The sequence below is a fragment of the Heterocephalus glaber genome, unplaced genomic scaffold, assembly GCF_053883595.1.
Source record: "Heterocephalus glaber isolate CG9 unplaced genomic scaffold, H.glaber_assembly_v1.0 deba00001687, whole genome shotgun sequence".
Taxonomy (NCBI): Eukaryota; Metazoa; Chordata; class Mammalia; order Rodentia; family Bathyergidae; genus Heterocephalus; species Heterocephalus glaber.
This window is the reverse complement of record NW_028258412.1, coordinates 6,418,854-6,438,277: the sequence shown is the minus strand read 5'-3', so window position 1 is coordinate 6,438,277 and position 19,424 is coordinate 6,418,854. Positions and strand designations below refer to the sequence as shown.

General features: G+C 38.2%; 1 protein-coding gene and 1 pseudogene across 4 annotated transcripts in view; both read right to left on the bottom strand.

Moving 5' to 3' along the window:
- The window catches only part of Hormad2 (HORMA domain containing 2), a 96,600-nt gene that overhangs the window by 53,489 nt on the left and 23,687 nt on the right, over positions 1–19,424 (bottom strand). For 2 of the 3 annotated variants that reach the window (XM_004844064.4, XM_087198147.1), the window contains exons 6-10: positions 15,882–15,902; positions 14,959–14,985; positions 8,924–8,991; positions 5,725–5,876; positions 5,144–5,397 (exon numbers count right to left, since the gene is read on the bottom strand). In XM_004844064.4, coding sequence (XP_004844121.1) covers positions 5,144–5,397; positions 5,725–5,876; positions 8,924–8,991; positions 14,959–14,985; positions 15,882–15,902 — 522 coding nt within the window. The remainder of the gene's footprint in view (positions 1–5,143; positions 5,398–5,724; positions 5,877–8,923; positions 8,992–14,958; positions 14,986–15,881; positions 15,903–19,424) is intronic. The other variant, XM_021257191.2, reaches the window with a different exon arrangement.
- LOC101712697 (DDB1- and CUL4-associated factor 5 pseudogene) lies at positions 300–3,258 on the bottom strand (annotated as a pseudogene). The gene is made up of 2 exons (XR_015446202.1): positions 3,204–3,258; positions 300–3,024 (listed from the first exon to the last, which is right to left on the bottom strand). The product of XR_015446202.1 is annotated as a DDB1- and CUL4-associated factor 5 pseudogene (transcript).

Genomic DNA, 19,424 nt, shown 5'->3' with positions numbered 1-19,424 from the left:
GGTGAAATGGCAAAAACTACAAACCCACAGGTCCTTGCTGATGGACAACTAGAAGAAAAGTCTCATAAGACAGTGAGCTCACAGTGCCAGTGTGCACACACAGAGGAGAACAGGTCAAATGTCTCAACAATGACTTTCAGAGATCCTTGCACAGGGGCACAATGCTCCTGTCTCACTAGAAAAGAGTTACTTGGACCTCTCCCCATTCCTAACACAACACAGGCCAATAGCCAACTAGACATTCAGACTCACAGTTGAATATTGAATAGAAGGGAGCAGCAGACACAAAATTTCAGGCCCTGGTTTTATGTGCCTTTAATACTTTTTTCCTTTCTGCTGTGTTCACTAAACAAGAATATTTTCTGAAGGCTACTTTTTGTAGCTTTTTGTTTTCCCTTTGCATTTATCATGTTTTTAGTTTCTTCTCTGAGGAGCAATTCTCTGAATCTGTGTCTTCCAACTCAACTCGGTACCTTTTGAGGCCACTGTGGCCATGAACAGCCCTGCTGCTGTCTGTGGCTGAGGTGTCAGTGGGATCCTCTCTTGTTCCAGCATTGGGGGTTTCACAGGCCATTTCAGACCCACAACAATCTTTGTGTAAGAGAGTTCCTGTCAGGGGTGAGTTATCATGGTCAGTGTCTGAGTGTCCTGGGGAAGAGCAGGCTACTACCTCCAGCTCCCCAAAGTTCTGCCCATTGTTGTGGGGATGAAGGGGCTGGGGGTGTAAGCATCCATTGTTGTGGTTGGCACAGATGGTTTCTAGGTTCCTCTCCTCACTGTCATCAGACTGGGTCCTAGAACAGTTGCCAGATCCACTGCTGAGAGTGGAGCCAGATGCCTTGGGGACAGGGGGAGAAGGTGGCTCTTCAGCCCGGCTGCTCAGGGCCTTTCCATTGAGCTTCTTTGTTTCAAAAGAGCTACAGAGCTACCATTGCTGGTGTCCTGAGAGGTGCCCTCTGGCGCCAGAGGGCCTCTGCCCAAGGGTGACTGCTGTGCTCATGGCCTGGGCCACTGCTGGGATTTCTAGTGGACATCCCTTCTTTACTTGCATCTTTGGTGCAGCCTTCTGGGGGCAGGTCCTGATTCCTCTGGCCCAAGGCTGTGTTCAGAGAGTCTTCCTTACTAGAAGAAGGGGCAGGGTTTTCCTTGTGGCTGGTTCCTGCTCTCTCTTCATCTGCCTCCCCAGCTACTAAGGAGGCCTCTCCATCTTTGTTATTTGAGTAGAAGATGTAGGAGTAATGGAGCCACTTGTAAGCTTTATAAATCTTTCGCCCAACTGATTCTATGTCTGAGGTTGGTGACCCCCGGCTCGGCTGAATCTCTAGGACGGAAGTGCTTCGCTCAGGGGAGGAGGCTGGAGAGGAAGAGAGATCATCTACTTTGATCTGAGGGTAGTCGCAATTGTCCTCGCCAAAGTAGGTGCTGGTGGGCTTGGTGGGCACACCAGGCCTCTCCTCCCGAAGCGTCTTCTGCCTCCTCCGTGCAGCGTTCCGCGGCCTAGTGGAGGTGCGGCACTCATTCAGCTCCTCCTCGTCCTCGGAGCTGCTGGAGCTGCTGGAGCTGCTGGACTCATCCTCAGGGCTGGGCGAGCAGGGCTGGGGGAAGAGGTCTGTGTCCAGCTCGACCTCACAGGCGTTCTCCTCTGAATCTGACTCATTGGACAGGGCTAAAAGGCGTTTGTCCTGGTCACGCCGCAGAGCTGAGAGGCGCTGTTGGCAAGAGGCAGAGTCCTCACAGGAAGGGGCTGGTGGAGTGGACGCTGCTGCAGGTGTGGCGGTGACACGCAGGGGCCCCAGGTGGAAGGCACTGTCGGCTTCATCCACGGTGGGGGGTGGAGAGGGGGGCAGCGAGGCCGAGGATTCCGAGTCAGTGTAGCCGGAGCGCTCACTGACCTGTGCGTGCAGCTGAAGGATGGTGCTCTCACTGAGGTCACTGTCCGAGTCTGAGCTCCAGCCCTCGATCTCTCGGCGGACCGGGAGTCAAAGAATGCCATCATCCGGGGGTCCTCCTGGACAGACTGATTGGCGTAGTCATGGGACAGGCCGCTCCCACTGTTCAGCACCAGGCTGATATACTCTTCATGGGTGTAGAGGCAGCGGGAATCATCCTTAATGCGGCCGTCGAGGTCTCCGGTACATCCTGGCTGTTTGTATGGGCTCCAGATCTTGATAATCTTTTCTACACCAGAAGAGCAGATCATGTAGGTGTGGGGATTAAATCGGACCTGGTTAACAATAGATCGATGCCCTTTCAGCACCATGAAGGCTCCATTGACCACCCTGCCAATGCCACCTGCTTCTGGGTCTGCAGGGATTCTCCACATGTACAGGTTGAAGTCATCAGAGCCTGAAAGGATATACTGGTCACAATCTCCTGAGAAGCAGCAGCTTTTCATGGTGCATGAATTAAAGTAACCCTGATTGTCAAACTGGAACACAGGCAGGCGGGAGTGGATGTCATATAGCACAGGAGACAGGCGATGCCTCAGGACCAAAAGTTGGGTCCCGTTGCTGTTGAATCGGATACTCATGGCCCTTTGGAGGGACAGATTGCCACCGTAGAGCAGGAGAGGACTCTGAGGTTTTCGAATATCCCAAAGTCCTACTCCTTCCTTTGAATTGGCTGTGGCCAATAACCTGGGCTCCACAGGGTTAAACATGACACTGTGAAAGGCTGAAGGATAGTTTGCCAGGCAGAAAGGCTCTCCGTGAGGAGACTCCCGGATGTCCCAAATGAGAACTCGACCATCATCTGAAGAGCTGGCAAAAATGTTGTCATTTACTGGGCTCACCGACAAGCCATATACTGCATCTTCATGAGCAAACACATCCAAGGTCTCGCTGCTTTCAACATCATGGAGGATAACTTGTTCATCATTTCCTCCAGAAAATATTTTGGTGTTCCCACTGTTGAAAGCCAAGCAAAAAACATTGGAATGGTGCTCTCCTTTCAGCTGTATGGGCTTGACCCTAGAATGGATGGCTTGTTCCATGTGCCACAGCAAAACCCGGCGGTCGTCTCCTCCTGAGACCAGCCACTGGCCTCCATTGTTGGAGAATTCAATGGCATTGACACAGCCGAAGTGGCCCAGGAGGTCCTTCTTCTAGAGGTTTCTGCAGCCCCGCAGGCATCTCCTCTGAAAGTCCTGAGTGAGCAGGAGGTCCCCATGCAAGCCCCGCTGGGACAAGAAGCCCACCACTGACCTCATGCTGCCCCCCAGGCCAGCTCTCCTCTTCATGCTCACGGCTGCGGCTCCCGCCTGCCCTCCCCCCGCGATGTGCGGCTCTCCGGATGGTGCCCTAGCCAGCCATGGCAAAGCAGCGAGGTGTCCATTATTTACATTTGATACATGGTATATTTCAAAATAAAATAATTTTAGGGCAATAAGGTAAAGATTCTATAGGGGTATACATGTGTATTGAATGTGTTATGTTCCATGAAGAATAACAATAGGATTTCTTAGTGGGAAAATGTTACTAACACTTCAATAGATTCACTAAATTCTCCAATATGGTTTTTTTTTGGTTTTTGGGGGGTTTTTTGGTACCGGGGATCGAACTCAGGTCCTTGCACTTGCACAGCAGGCGGCGAAACCACTGAGCTAAATCCCCGGCCCTAAATTCTCCAATATGATTGGCTGGTTAGGAGAGGAACTTGAATCAACTATAAGTTTACCATAAAATTTAGATTTTTATGTTTCTACTAAATATATGCTTGGAAAATGTTATCACATCCCTTATGTAATCTATCAATGGAACTATTCCTTCTCAGTCTGTCTTGCTTACATTTCATTTGGTAAAAGAGAAAGAAATTCGCAATTTTTTAAGGATAACAATCCAATTGAAACATTCATATTCTTTTCTTAACTTTTATTTTTTTAGCCTTTATATCTTACCTATATCTTCCTTCAATGGAATCAAAAGAAGAAAATTGTACCAAAATCTAAAGCCATTTTATTTCTGACACTGTGAAATACTAAAAATGAAAAAATAAACTTGTTTGATTGTTTATACCATTTATATTAATGGAATTAAAACTAGGACCACTTCTCCATATATTAAACATAACACAGAGTTAAAGATCTAGAAGAGGGTGGGGATTTAGCTCAGTGGCGCCGTGCCTGCCTGGCAAGCGCAAGGTCCTGAGTCCGATCCCCAGTACTCCCCCAACCCTCCTCCAAAAAAAGATCTAGAAGAAACCTCCAGAAATTATCTAGTATAGCTATCTTCAAGTAGGACTCAATCTCAGGCAAATAAGTTATCATCTTAATCTTAACATATCTCCTGAAAAAAATTATAGCATCCTTTCCCACTAAACAACCTGAAATATTTTTTTTTGGTCTCAGAACCCTTTTTTTGTGGGGGGTGCGGGTACTGGGGATCGAACTCGGGTAAACCACTGAGCTAAATCCCCGGCCCTCAGAACCCTTTTAATACAATGCTATCATACAGTAAACATTATTATGCAGAAAAAGCCAGTTAATGGTGGGATTTTTCTAGGCACAAGGGGGCCCTAGTAAGTACCCAACTAACTCTAAGTCTCTGTACAAACAGCAAAATAAAGAACTCAAGAGTGCTGCCTGTTCAGCCCCAGTGGCTGCAACCTTACCTACCCACTATCTTTCCCCAGTGATCTGGTCTCGAAGCTTATATCTCTTGACATACATGAGAACTGATGATAAATTTGTTTGATTAACTATGACTTGGGTTACTCTACAAACTTCTTCTTTTCCAACCTCTTTGTATCCTATTACTCCAGTAATCAAGAGCTGAGTTGTATACTTCTGCTGAGTATGAATAGACACTTAAATATTGCACAGTCCTAAAAATATGTAATTTATAAATGAAAAGAAGAAACCCCTAAATTTTCTAATGTATGGATGACTCTAATAAAATAAATAAATTGGAGAATCTTTTTTTCCCTCTAGTCATGGACAATTTCATCTAACAACATATATTTCTTCCTTGAAGACTGTACTTTTTTTAGCTAAAAATTCCTTGACATCAGGGACTAGTTCTGTTTCAGCTTTTATACCTGGTACGCTCCATTGGACTTTGTTACTGTGACATGACCTGTATATGAACTGAAAAATGTCAATTGTATTTAACTAAACCAATGGAGGATCACTAAAACTTGGCCTTACTTGATTGTTGCATTCCTCCTCTTCCTCATCGCAGTCTAGGCCCTGATGAACAATCTCAGTAGTGCTGTTCTCCAGAAAGAGGTTATTCTCCAAATCAGACACTCTGGAGGCCTCCGTTGTGACTTTCACTTTCATGCTATGAAAGCCAGTGGAGACCAATCCCACTTGCAGGTTGACAGGCTCCCCCTCAAACAGCAGTAAGTGTGAGTTCACTTCTTCTTTAAAACCAGGGGGTTGGTAGTCATGTGGGGTCACTGCAAAACAAAAAGTGCAGAAAGCCATAACAATTATTTTCAATAGAATAGATCCAATTAATATTTCATATGTAGCAACAAACACTTTTTTTTTGGAGACACGGTCTCATTATGTAGTTCAGACTGGTCTTGAACTCACTATGTAGCCTAGGCTGGCCTTGAATGAAATGATCCTCCTGCCACAGCCTCCCAAGTGCTGGGATTACAAGCGGGCACTACCATGGCTGGCCCAGCAACAGACATTTTTTAGATCCTTGCAAAATCCTATTTATATAAAATATTAGTTGAGCACTTAAAGAAGGAACTTGACTAAAGATCTCCACTTACCTTCCTTATAGTAATGGAGTTTCATAGTAAGTATAACATCATTAGGAAGAGGTCCAAGGTTTTGCATCAATACGTACAATTTACGAATCAGTAAAACACTGGCTTTCTTAATATCTTCACTGTTTGTCCCACTTTCAAAGCTTGTACTAGTACTGTAATCACATAGAAAAATAGCATACTTTATAATCATATATAATATTGGCAATCTACTTTGAAAAGAATAAAACTGTTAACTATACAGTCAAGTAAATATAAATTAAATACCAGGACATTTTTGAGACAATTTTTAGAATGTAAATTAAGGAAGTGATTGTACTTTTGCATTGCATACACAAAGGATTTGTAAATAGCAAGTTCCTCTAAAGTATTTAAAAATGACCTTTTAAAAAATTTTGGTTTACAAATAACCACATGCCATAATAATGAGAACAATGGATTTGCAATTACATGACCTGGCATGTAATATCAGCTCTGCAGTTAACTACCTGAATGACCTCGGTCAAGACATTTAGACACTCTAAGTTGGTCAGCTCATTTGTGAGATAAACTTACAGACATTTCTTTAGTACTCCAAACATAAAATGACCTCCTAGTTCTGTGCCTATCCACCTTCTGGTTATCTCTCAAAAGCCTCCGCTCCTCTCTATTCTATGGATACCTGCTTTTCTTCTTGCCCACATGGCAAAACATTCTCCACACCACCAAAATAATATTCTTCATAGGAATATCTGTTCATATCACCTTTTTGCTTAAAATTCTTCTGTTACATTCACCATCTTTCTTTTTTGTTGTTGTTTTGTGTTTTTTTGGTACCAGGGATCGAACTTGTGTCCTTCTACTTGCGAGGCAGGTGGTGGAACCACTGAGCTAAATCCCTGGCCCTCACCATCTTTCAAATACAAACACGGTATGTGTACAATATTTTTCACGTCCAGCCAGCCCTTACCTCCACCTTCACCTGCAAACACTGAATTTCCCCTCAACCATGTGCATTTGTATATGCTGCTCACTTCATTTTTATTGTGCCTTTCCAATTCTCTTCTAGACTCTCCTACCTCATCCTCCAATACCTAACTCATGTGCTTATTCTTCAAGGAAGCATTGCTATTATCCCTGGACCAGATTTGCTCTCAGGAGGACTGTTTGTCCCCTCTAGAGTGTGAAGTGGCTCTTTTATCTCCACAATACTGAGTTTGGTATCCAGCTACTCAATAAACCTTTACTGAATTAATGAATGATCAAAAAAGTTTGACTAGGGTTTTTTTTAATAAAATGGAGTACTACTCAGCCATAAAGAATGAGAAACTAGAGACATTTATAGTTAAATGGATGCACATTAAGACCATACTCTTAAGTGAAATAAATAGGACACACATGTGTAAATACCAAATAGTTTCTTTGGTGTGAGAAACTGAAAGTGTAAATAAGGATCAAAATGTATAATAGATAATGTGAAATAGGAAGAAAAGGTCCAAAGAGGAAGGGGAAGTGGGAGGGGTAGGGGAGAGGAAAGAAGGGAAAGGAATAAATATGAGAAAAGAAAAAAATGGAAACAAAAGTCTTTGTAAATAGGGAGGGGTGGAGGGGTTGAAGGGAGGGCAGAGGAATGGGGAAAAAAAATAAAAACCAAGATATATCATGTAAAGATACAAATTCCCAATAATGAATGTCAGCATATTGTGTACCTAAAATGTACCAATTAAATTAATGAATGAAAAAAGAAGTTGGACTAAATTACCTTCTAACTCTGAATGATTGTTATTTCTCTCCAAAATTTTCTTCCCCAATTAGTCTCACATTTGAGTAGTTTTCAGGAAGAGCTTGACAGAAATGTATTCGCACAGTGCGTTGCACATAATAAGCAGTACTGAAAAATAATCCTAAGTAGTTGAACTGTTGGGGCTTTTTCCCTAAGTAATCTTTGGAGGCAGTGTGAGTTCATAAACCAAATATTTATTAAGTAAACACATTAGTTCCTCTATCAATTTCAAACAATTTAAAGTTTTGTCCACCAGGATTTAACCAATTTGAACATACTTAACAAAGTAAAGGACTCTAAAGTCATGTAGCTCATGGAATCCTCCAGGACACATCAGTAAAATCATATTCAGGACTCCTATTTAAATAAATGCTCAACTTTTCTAAGAAATTGAAATATGCATTACTTTCTCCTCTCTTTGGTGTCTGAAAGATGTGGTCATTTCCATTTTATTGAAAACATGTATGACATGTGCTATATAATCTGTAAAGTGCTATACAAATATTAGTTAATAATGGCTAATATTTCGATCCTCATTTCTGGTACTGACTTTTTCTTCAATTTGAGTATATCTGTAAGTTTAGAAATAAGAGGATAACTAAGTAAGTGAGACTTAGAGAAAAATCCTCAGGCTCTCCAAAGTTAATAGTGAAAAGGGAGAATTTTGCCACACTTTTTTTTAGGCCTGTACCTTCCAGGAGCATCCATCTCCATTCCTTGGAGCCCTCTCCTAACCAGGGCTTTCCATCACCACTGCATCTTCCACTTCTATTCCATCTCATCAGCGATACTTAGACCTTTATATCTCCTAGCTAATCTGAAGCCAAAAGCTACTGAGAGAGAAATACGTAACACACGTCCTGATCTGCACTGGGGCCCTTCTGAAGCACATGTCTTTGTCTTTGCTATTTAACCCATTAGTGTTTCTAATACTTGGAGTTTCAACTTAATAGGAAAATATAGTACTTTCTAGTCTTTTCCATACAGAAACATACATAGAAAATGCTATTTATGTGACATTGTGGGGCAAGCAGATGAGAATATTTGTTTATGCAGACAAATAGTACAAGGGCTTTATCTAGCCCAGAGCTGGTGTGGCTATATTGAGGGAAGAGAGGATAAGTAGCTCACCATAATAATTGAGAAACTTTAAGTAATGGCTAGACAGTTTTATGGAGTTCTTCAATCAAATTGTGTACATAGAATTACTGATATGATTTCTACTACCACGATGCTCATTGTTGCCTCTACTCCCATCAGCTTAATCCATGGATTCCAGAAATTCAAACAATTATCATAGTCCCTTTTTATACTAGTGGAGTTTTGTAGGGTTTATGGAGAAATAACAAAAGCCAGGTAAGACTTTTCTCTGGCCTATGGAAGCTTGTGTTTATCTTACTTCTGTATATTTCTTATGTTCATTAAACAAGTAGATTTTACCTGTCAAAATCCATAGTGGCTCCTTCTTTTGTGTATTTGAATTTAAACTGATATATCTCAGTAACATTCTAGAATGACCAAAGGGAATAAAGAAATTAATTCTAAAAAAGAAATCCAGAATTTTGCCTGATAATAAGGAACATTGTGTAACTACTGTGCTTCCTACGTACCTGTTTGTCTCACAGCATTCCATAATTCAGAATTAATATTTACAGATATAAAGATAACCTAATTTTCCACTTTATGCTAAAAATGGGTTAGATGGCAAATAATACAATACAATTATCATTAAAGCTGGAGAAAGTGAGGCACAGAGTCAAGTATCTAACCTAACTAGGTAAATAACAGTATAACTAGTTGAGAAAACATCCATCCATGTAATAATATTTTATTTCTATTTTGTGACAGGCACTGGAGCCACGGGGGTGAACAAGACAGGAAAGATCTTTGTTTTTCTGGAATTTTTAGTCTGGTTAGGGAAATGGTCAATAAGTAAGTAAATTAAAAAAATAAGGGGCCCGGGGATTTAGCTCAGTGGTTCCACCTCCTGCCTCGCAAGCGCAAATTCCCAAGTTTGATCCCTGGTACAAAAAAAAAAAAAAGAAAAATTCAGATAGTATGAATGCAATGAACAATATGAAACAGATGTTATGATAAGGTACATGAAGGGAAGAAATGCTGATTTGGTTTGGAAGGGCCAAGGAAGACCTCCCTAAAGAAGTGACGCTTGAGCTGTGCCTCAAGAGGGGCCAGTCATGTGCAGACCTGGGTGTGCAGTGCCCCAGGCAGAGGGAATAGAGGCTCTGAGGTCATAAGAGACACCTCTTTTAGTATCCAAGAGGAGGCTAAGTGACTGGAGATGAGCAAACAAGAGGGAGAATATCAGAGATGAAGTTAAAGAGGGCATCACAGGGCCAAGGCACAGGGTCTGAATTTTATACTAAATAAACTAGAAATCTATTGAAGGATTTTAAGCAGGGGGGTGAGTTGCATTTTTTAAGCTCACCCTAACTACCTTGCAGTACTGAGGGAAAATGTGGAAATCATGAGAGCAGTTAGGCTACTTCAGTAATCCAGAAAGATGACAGTGGCAATGGGAAAATTTTTTAAATTAAAAAAAGAACAAGGATCTGAGGCATTAAGTTTTGTTTTTTAAAATCCTGCACTAAAAGCTAGATTCTACTGCTATCTGCTGTCCTCACTGTTATGAAAGCTAGAAATAAAGAGGAACAAAATTTCCTCATAAGAGACATATTCCATTTAAAATAAAATGCTTATCTACTAGTGGAAGCAAACACTGACCCAAATATATTATACATCTGTCCACAGAGCTGGAGAAGGTACTAAAGGCAGGTAAAGGGTATGAGTTTTAGTCAGAAAACACACACACACACACACACACACACACACACACACACACACACCTTTCATTTCTCTAGTTCAGTATTTGATCCATGACAATGTGGGACTGAGGATATTATATTTATCAGAAAAAGTCTCAATGTTTCTGTTACTTTAAGATTTGGTCTCCCAGCTCTGCTGATCTTGTACCTCAACATACAACATAATCATAGGTGATGAAGTCCTGGAAAAATTGGCTCATGCTGCTTAAACTCAGGAGGCTGATTTGTAATGGAGTTAATTTTAAAAGAGAAAAATATTTTTCTAACTTGTCAGTCTATTTGAGAAATCAAGTGAAGTTCAGATTTTCTGCTCATAATTGCTTTGCAAATACAATATGAGAGATGGGTAAGATTAGAGGTGCCTAACAGCAACAGGTTCACTCCAGACAGGATAGATACATAGTGCCCTCTCTTAGCCAATGCTGGGTGTAATTGCCCTGTCAAGTAAACAATCCCTATTCTTCCTGCCTGTCCTTGTTTCTCAGTGAACTTAGTTTCTTTCTTTTTTTTTTTTTTTTTGAACTTAGTTTCTTGATGCTGTGAGCATACATTTTTAAATAAAAGATACCTTTTAGTAGTTGATAATTTTACTTTATTATTTGATCCGACATAACTAATAAAAAAGTTATGTTTACAATTGTTTTACAGAAGATCCTAATTCTTAGCAACTTTAAACTGACTGATCTATCAAATAAAGTATATTTATAGAAGACACCAGTGTATTCTTTATAACTTATTTGATGTTCTCTCACTTTTCAGGCTGTGTTACCTAACAAAGATGAGTCTTTAAACTGTACGTTAATGGTTTCTATCAACCATTCTGAGCTAATTCACACAGACCAAAGCAACAGAAGCATGTGCAGGCTTTCCTTTTTCTTCCATATTCTTACTCACTGACAAGACTTTTCAGATATATCTCCAAAGCGAATTGCAAGCTCATTGGCTATTCATTCTTTGTTGAATAGCCAAGAGTTTTGGAAAATACAAATCAGACCACATCACTCCTTTGCTTAACACCCACCTCCATGGCTGCCCTTAGAATAAAATCCAAGAGTCACGTAGGTCCACAAGACCCTACTCATCTATCCCTTGCCTACCTCTCCTGATACTTCCCTCCCACTTACTAAGCACCAGGTTCATAGCACTTCTTCTTTCCATAAACATTCAAAATTCCTTCCTCTTAGGGCATTTGGACAGCTATACTCTGGAACATACTGTCTCTGGTTGATATTAATAATGACAATATTGAAGTACTCCCCTAATTGCTTTTTATCAATTCATTTGTTTAATCAGCACTCCAAAGTATGTATTATTATTCTCATTATTGTGGAAACTAGTACATGGTAGAGCTGAGATTTGAGACCTATGTTAACTATAGTGTTATTCTGCCTGTCACATGTCATTGTCTTTCCCAGGCCTACGAAGGCTGGCCAGTCAGTTTCAGTTCAATCAGTAGCACTGCAGGGAGGCTTTCTTTGGACTGCCAATCTAACACAGTCATCCAGTCCCTCCTTCTCCATTCTCTACCTCAGCACTGACAAACACACTACCTTTTCTAAAGTTTTCTTCATAGCTTTTGATTTTCTGAAATTTGTTTTTGCTATTTTTGTTTATTTATTTATTATTGTTTATTCTCCCTCATAAGAATGTAAATTTCTGGCCCAGGGATTTAGCTCAGTGGTTCTGCCACCTGCCTCGCAAGCACAAGGTCCCAAGTTCGATCCCTACTATCAAAAAAGAAAAGAATGTAGGGCTGGGGATTTAGCTCAGTGGTTCCGTGGCTTGCCTTGCAAGCGCAAGGACCCGAGTTCGATCCCTGGTACCAAAAAAAAAAAAAGAATGTAAATTTCTAGAGGCCAAATTATCCTTGTACTTTTATACCTTGAAGAGTTCTAAGCACATACCAGAAACCTAATTAGTATTTCCTGAGGAAATATTCACCCAAAATTTTTTAAAGTCTCTAAAATGATGTTATGCCTAGAAACAGGGACTACCTACGGTTCAGCTCCTGAAGAAGCTATTCAAAGTGGGTATTTACCACCTCCAATAAGCACAAAAGAATAGATGATGAAACCGTAAGATTTGTGTCCTCATGATATATATAGATAAAGTAATTCTTTAAGGTCTATCAAAAATATAAGGCCTTGCCAGGGATTTAGCTCAGTGGTGCCATGCCTGGCTCACAAGTACAAGCTCCTGAGTTCTATCCCTGGTACTGGGAAAAAAAAAAAAAAAAAATATATATATATATATATATATATATATATGGTGTTTCTTTAATATATTAACATTCAACTGACACATCTTATTAATACTCACCACACATTTTGTAGTGTATTCCTGTATAATAACTATCACTCTTCATCACTTTAGCTGCTTTTGTCAATTCATCTCTTTCAAGAGATAGAGCAACCAGAACAAGACTTCAAGTGCAAAAGTGCCATAACTTTGTGCAGTGCCTAAGACTCTGTTGGCCTCTGAACTAGGAAAGCAGATGTTCTCAACTGTTGTTTCATAATATACTCTTCACAAGAGTGCTGCTGGGGTGGGGGTAAAAGGAATCAAGATGTGTTGTGTTATGTACATGTACCAGCTTCCCACAATGAATGTAATCATTATGTACTACAAACATGTACTAATAAAAATAAAAATTTGGAAAAAAGGAGAGCTGCAAATTTTAATCCTAGCGCAAAGAATATTTTTGCTTCAGGTAAACATAAACATTGTTATTGTTTGTGCAATTTTGTTTAGGAAAGGATATACTTCTAGGGATATGACTCAAGTGTTTGGCACAATATCAGATAAATGCCAAAGACTATGTTTATGTGAGAAATGTTGTTTTGTGAGTACATAAGAGAATGTGATCAGGGAACTAAACAGATATATTAGTGACTTAATGCTAAACAGCAATCATAAAACTGTAAACTTGTGGATGCTTTTAGGCACTATAAACATTAATATACCACAGTAGAGTTATATTGTAAATATTGTTGAATTAATTGTTCTTTTGTGTGTTTTAATATACTCAACCATGCTGCCAAATTTTTTGGTAATCAAAAGCAGGCCAAGAACACCTAGTAGTTCAGGCTCACTACTGTAGGGAACAATCTAAAACATTCAAAGTATTTTTCTAAGATCATAAATGACAGCTCAGAAGTTACCACATAATAACTTGTTTCCTAACTTCATTAAGATTCATTTAACAGTTTTCTATAAGATCTTTCTATAGTTAAGCCTAAATTGCTCAGCATTTCACTACCCGAAAACCCACTGATTTCAAACTAGAAGTTTTCCATACATAAGAAAATATAATAATAACTGCACCAAGAAAACAGACAATTTATCAGGAAATTTCAGTTTAAGAAATTTGCCCTCCAATCTTTTGGAAAAGGGTATCTTGAAGCTAAATACAAGACAAAAATATAGAAAGGTAAAACTAGTTTGGGCATTGAGGGATTGCTGTCCATCTGTATATAGTAGTTTTCTTCCCCCTTGTCTGCACAGCTATTTATAGTCTTACAAAGAGGATATTAAGGACTAAAAACAATTTAGCCTTAAATGCTACCAGTTGAAATAAATCCATTGGCTTAGAGAAGGAAGACTGAAAGGAAAAAGGAAAGAAAGCTAGGAGGAAAACAATGAAAACAGAGGGCTTCTTCCAGCTCTGTACCACAGCCACAGAAGCCATTCAAAGTGGCACAAGTAAACTATTAGGTTACCAGGACTATAACACTGACGTTGGGACATAGAAAACAAAAGACCTCTGTCCTCGAGAATTCAGTCTACTGGGGGAAATAATGTAATCTACATGAATCACTTGAGAGTGTTAAATTGTGAGGGTCTGCTGGAAAAGGGAAAGAAAGGAGTTTAGTGTAGACAGACTAGCTAAGAGACACTGTAAAAGACTTGAATACAAGTTGCCCTTGGGGATGAGTAGGATTCACTACACAACGGAAAAATCTAGAGAGAGGGGGAGAGAGGTGAGGGGAGAGAAGTAAAGAGATAAAACTGAAAAAATCTATGAAAAGGTCAAACTGGTCATGGTGGTCCTTTCCTGTGATTCTAGACACTTGGGAGGCTGAAGTAGGAAGATCCCAAGTTTGAGGCCAGCCTGGACAACTTAGTAAGAATTTGTCTCAAAATAAAAAGTTGGGGAGAGGTAGCTCAATAGTTGAATCTTTGCCTGGCATGTGTGAATCCCTGTGTTCAATCTCCAGTACTACCAAAAAAAGGAAAAAGATCAAAAGGGGAAATTTTAATTATTAAAAAAAGATTAGAATTATGCCTTATCTCATTTATTTTTCCAAAAAGTCATAAACAAAGAATTCAGAATCAGTTACAATAAATAATAAAATGTACATAAAATATTTATACCTTAATTGAGTCTTAATTTTAACAAGTTAGGTAAATAGGTTCAATTTTACTCAATACATTTTTTCTAATACCCCTAGATAGTTTTTGAAAATTTCAAAAGAAAGGATTGGTCACATTTATAACCAAGTATACTGAAAGAATTCATTATGGGTTACTCTGTTCATAAGGTAATCTAGTAACACAATCTATAGCATCAACTCATGCAAAGATATTTGAATATAATGTACATATACCACCCATTTATATGTGTCTTCTTACCTCAGGTTCCTTGGGATTTGTATAAAGCTGTTTAAAGGAAAAATAAATAGCATTTATTTTCTGAAATTTACTAGATTATTCCTCATGATGTATATTTTCCATATAAACAGTTTAATTTGTGCTCTATTAATTGAATATTTTGTTGACATATACTTTAAACTAGAGATAGAATAAGCTCTTATTTTGTGAATATGGAGTTTTTAGAACATTCCATGAACACTGAATATAAGCAAATTATAAGAAATATAAAATATGTATAATTATGGTGACTGAGTTACAAATAAATTGTAAATAATTTGTTATGATTTAATTTTTAATTAAATAATATATCTAAGACCCTTAGCATCTTTTCATTTTTTTCTATTCTTAACTATATATACCATATTATATCTAGGGGCATGCAAAACTTCCCAGAAAAACTACAAAATTTTTTTAAAATACAACTTTAAGTCTGTAAAGTAACTAAAAAAAAAATAAATACTGAAATTCTGAGGGCCAACAAATGAAGCTGGGCCTAGTGGCACAGGCCTATAATTCCAACACTCTGAGAGACTGAGGCAGGAGGATTAAAAGTTCCAGCTCAGCCTGAGTAATTTAGCAATTTAGTGAGATCCTGTCTCAAAATAAAAAAAATTAAAATGGACTGAGGATGTAGCTCAGCACAAAGACCTTAGGTTCCATCCCTGGTACCACAAAAACATTAATTAAACATAAATGAATAAAATAAAATACAGACTTTTTTGAGATATTGAGGGAAATGCTCTACCACTGAGCTATACACCTAACCCTAGATTTTTTTAAAATTCCTAATATCAAAAGAAAGATAAAGAAAGGGAGGGAGGAAGAGAATAGTATTTAAATATTTCACTTGCCAAAAGTCAGTGCAGTAGAGATAGAGGCTTAGTCTTGAAGTGTATACTTACTAAAAGTACTGCCATGTGTAGCTTCAAGAGAAAAGAAAACTATTGTTGCTATATATTCACACTTATATTATTGTTATTTCTAATAGAGGCTAATTAAAATATTATTTCAGAGAGGGTACAAAGAATTGCTGGAGGAAAAAGATATACAAAATCATTTATTATTGCTAAGAATAAAATATACTATAAGTACATCCAAAAAGTGTTCTTTTTGAAACTAATCTACTAAAGTAAAAATCTAAATTTGATGTCTATAAAACTCCTCCCTCTACATATACACTACTATAAAGATATTATCTCTGATTAAAAGAGTAATAGAATATATAGACATAGAAATATAAGCAAGTTTATGACAGAGTTTTCAAAAACCTAGAATACAAATCAGAAAATTTCAGGTCCATAATTTCATGACAAAGCACTAAAACTTTAGTGACACCATGTGGCTATACTGGTTACTGCATATAATTGATTTTAAAACCACACAATGAAACCCTGATTTATAACAATTAATAACTCATACACGCAAAAAAAGACATGGACCCTGATCTCAGGAAACATAAAGACCAACAGAGAAGACCAACAAAACCAAAAATATGACAGATAACTACATCGTTACAGTCACGTTAATGGCTATGAAGAAGCAGATGGGTGCTATGAGAACACCAAACAAAAGAGCAATATAGGCTGGGAAAAGGGTGTGTCAGGGAAGGCCTTCCCGACCTCAGACTCAAAGATAAACTGGAGTTAGCTTTCCAAAGTATATGGGGTCAGGGAGAAATTTTTCCAGGCAAAAGGAGCAATAAGTGCAAAGGTAAAATGAATTTTGGTATGTTCTAGAATCTATGTGGCTTGAACATAGGAATAAGAATGCTGCCTTGGAAGGCACATGGGATCATACAGGCCTTGAAGATCATATGAAGGACCCTGAACTTTACTTTTAAAGCCCTGGAAATTTTAGGCAAAAGAATGTCCTGATTAGATTGAGGTTTCTTACAGAATGTAGTGGGGACAGTGGGTTTAGAATGATGAGGGACTGAGAGAAGGAATAAGGAGATAAGTTAGGTAACTATAATGATGTAGTATAATTGTGTGATAATTATCTAAAAACTATATTACATACTTAAAGAATTCAAAGATAATATAAAGTACAAGAAAATAATATAAAAATCAACCAAAATTTCATAACTAGAAATAATCAACAGAATATCTTTCAAGATCTCTAGATGCTCAAACTTGATTTACTTAAACTATTTTTAAAATATTATTTCCTACTAGCAACAAGATTACCTGAGAACAGATAAAATATTAACAACTCAAAAAGAGTCTAAGTCATATATCTAAGGTTTTGTCTTTTGATCTTTCCCAAATAGTTAATTCAAATCACACAGGTAGTCATTTACTATAAAATAAGTTCATCAGCTAGCTAAGACACTCTTTGTTACACTGCTCTTCAGTTACATATAATACTGTTACATGTATTTATTTGAGAAGTTACTTTATCTGTTAAATTGTGACCTTCTTACCTTTAGGCTCATTTTTACCTCATCCAGGGACTAGGTCCAATGTCTGGCACATTAGCCAATGGATAAAGAAAGAATAACTGAATGTGATCATTTACATAGTGTTTATTATAAGCCATTGTTCTTTTTGAGCATTTCAGATCAGTGATTCTCAAAATATTGGCCTTAGACCAGAAGTAAGAACATCATTTGAAATTTGTCTGAAATATAAATTCTCACAACAAAAATTTTTGGATTAGGTTTAGCATCTGTGTTTTGACAAGTCCTCCAGGTAACTCAGATACAAACTAAAATTTGAGAACCACCATAGTTTTGAATTATTAATTCATTTAATTCTCAAATAATCCTAAAAGGTAGGTTCTATTATTAACCCCCATTTTTTATGTAAGAAATTAAGGTACTAACAGCTAAGTTACTTGCCCAAAATCACATGGGTATTAAATGACAGAACTGGGATTCACCTCAGACTGTCCGTGTGACTTAAAATTGAGCACTTAATTATATTGCACTGCCCCTCACTGATCAACGCCCAGGAAATGTTGCTAAATAAATGGCTGAAGGAGAATGTTTGGTATGCCAGTGATGACTTGCTCCCTTTTTCAACCTGTCTAAATACTCAGGGTCTTCAAAGCTCAAAATCATTTTCTCTCAAAGACTTCCTTCAGGTCCCTAATTATAACCCCTCCTTTCCCCTACTTCCTATTATGCATGAATTTTTCAGTATCTTTCTTTTGACGTGTATTCCTTCTAATATGAGTTATGGTTACTTAATTTGTTTATAGGGTAGTAGTCAAAATATATCTGGTACTTTTACATAAAAATGCCTACTGATATGAAAAAAAATCAATAAAACCCAATATGGAACAGGTAATGACTGCTCAAAAATTATCCAACTTAGCCCTGGAGCTGGGTTCCTGGAAACATCCCTTGAACTAGGTGTTAACCTTTAATTGCTGGACTTTGGAGATGTCTAGGGATATCTCAAAAGAGACCTTGATGGGGTAAGAGAGAGGATGCTGGTGAGGGTTCATACAGAAATTCAAAATCTCTGCTATTTACCATTAGTGCAGAGGGAACACCAGAATTTTACCAAAAGGTAGTTAGGTCAGTGTATAATCACTGATCATCAGCCCTGCTTATGACTATTTATCTTCTACCATGGTTTATAAGTTTTTCCCCCCTCATCTGATTTACAGTGGACCCCTGACTTACATTCGTTCCTGAGGGCTGCATATAACTCAAGTTGATCAATTGAAGGCACAGCTTCCTCTACACAGCTTTCAAAGTCTCTCTCCTCTATACAAGCAGATCTCAATGTCCTTAGAGAGACGTTGGCCTAGGATTTCTCAATTAACCCCACACAGTAAAGGATGTTGTAATGTTCCTTCCAGAATTCTTAAGGGTTAAATCTATATCTGAGACCATCTGGAAGCACAAGTGGCTGGCATTCAAGTCATAACTCAAGACTTTGGTCATAAGTTAAAACTTAAATTTCAATCATAACCCAAGTTGTTCATATGTCAAGCCAGTCATAACTCAAGGGTCCACTGTATCTTCGTATCCCTTGGTTTCCTAGGTCAGTATTAAATAAATCGTAATTGTTCAGTTTACTATTCTATAAAGAGAAGAAATATATGAATGCACCAAATAATACAATGTAAAGCATGCTCACCTCAAAATTTCTTAAAGAAATGGGAATTGAAAAGTAAAAAGAAGACATAGCCAGGGAAAAGGGAGAAATGTAGTGATAAAAATTTCATTTATACACATTTTATCTCTTCAACTATGACTAGAGCTTTCATTTTTTAAACTCTCCATAGCTGTTTGGGAAGCATGAAAGATCAGATGCACTTAAAATTTAAACTGTATTTTTTAATTCAAGATATACTACTAGCCATTTTGAGAGAACAAGTTATACACATGGACCAAACATAGTTACCAAAATAACTAAGGTAGAATAAAACTTATTCAAGTCTTTTTTCCTTTCATATCTACAAACTGAATTTCCACTATTCTGAACATGTTC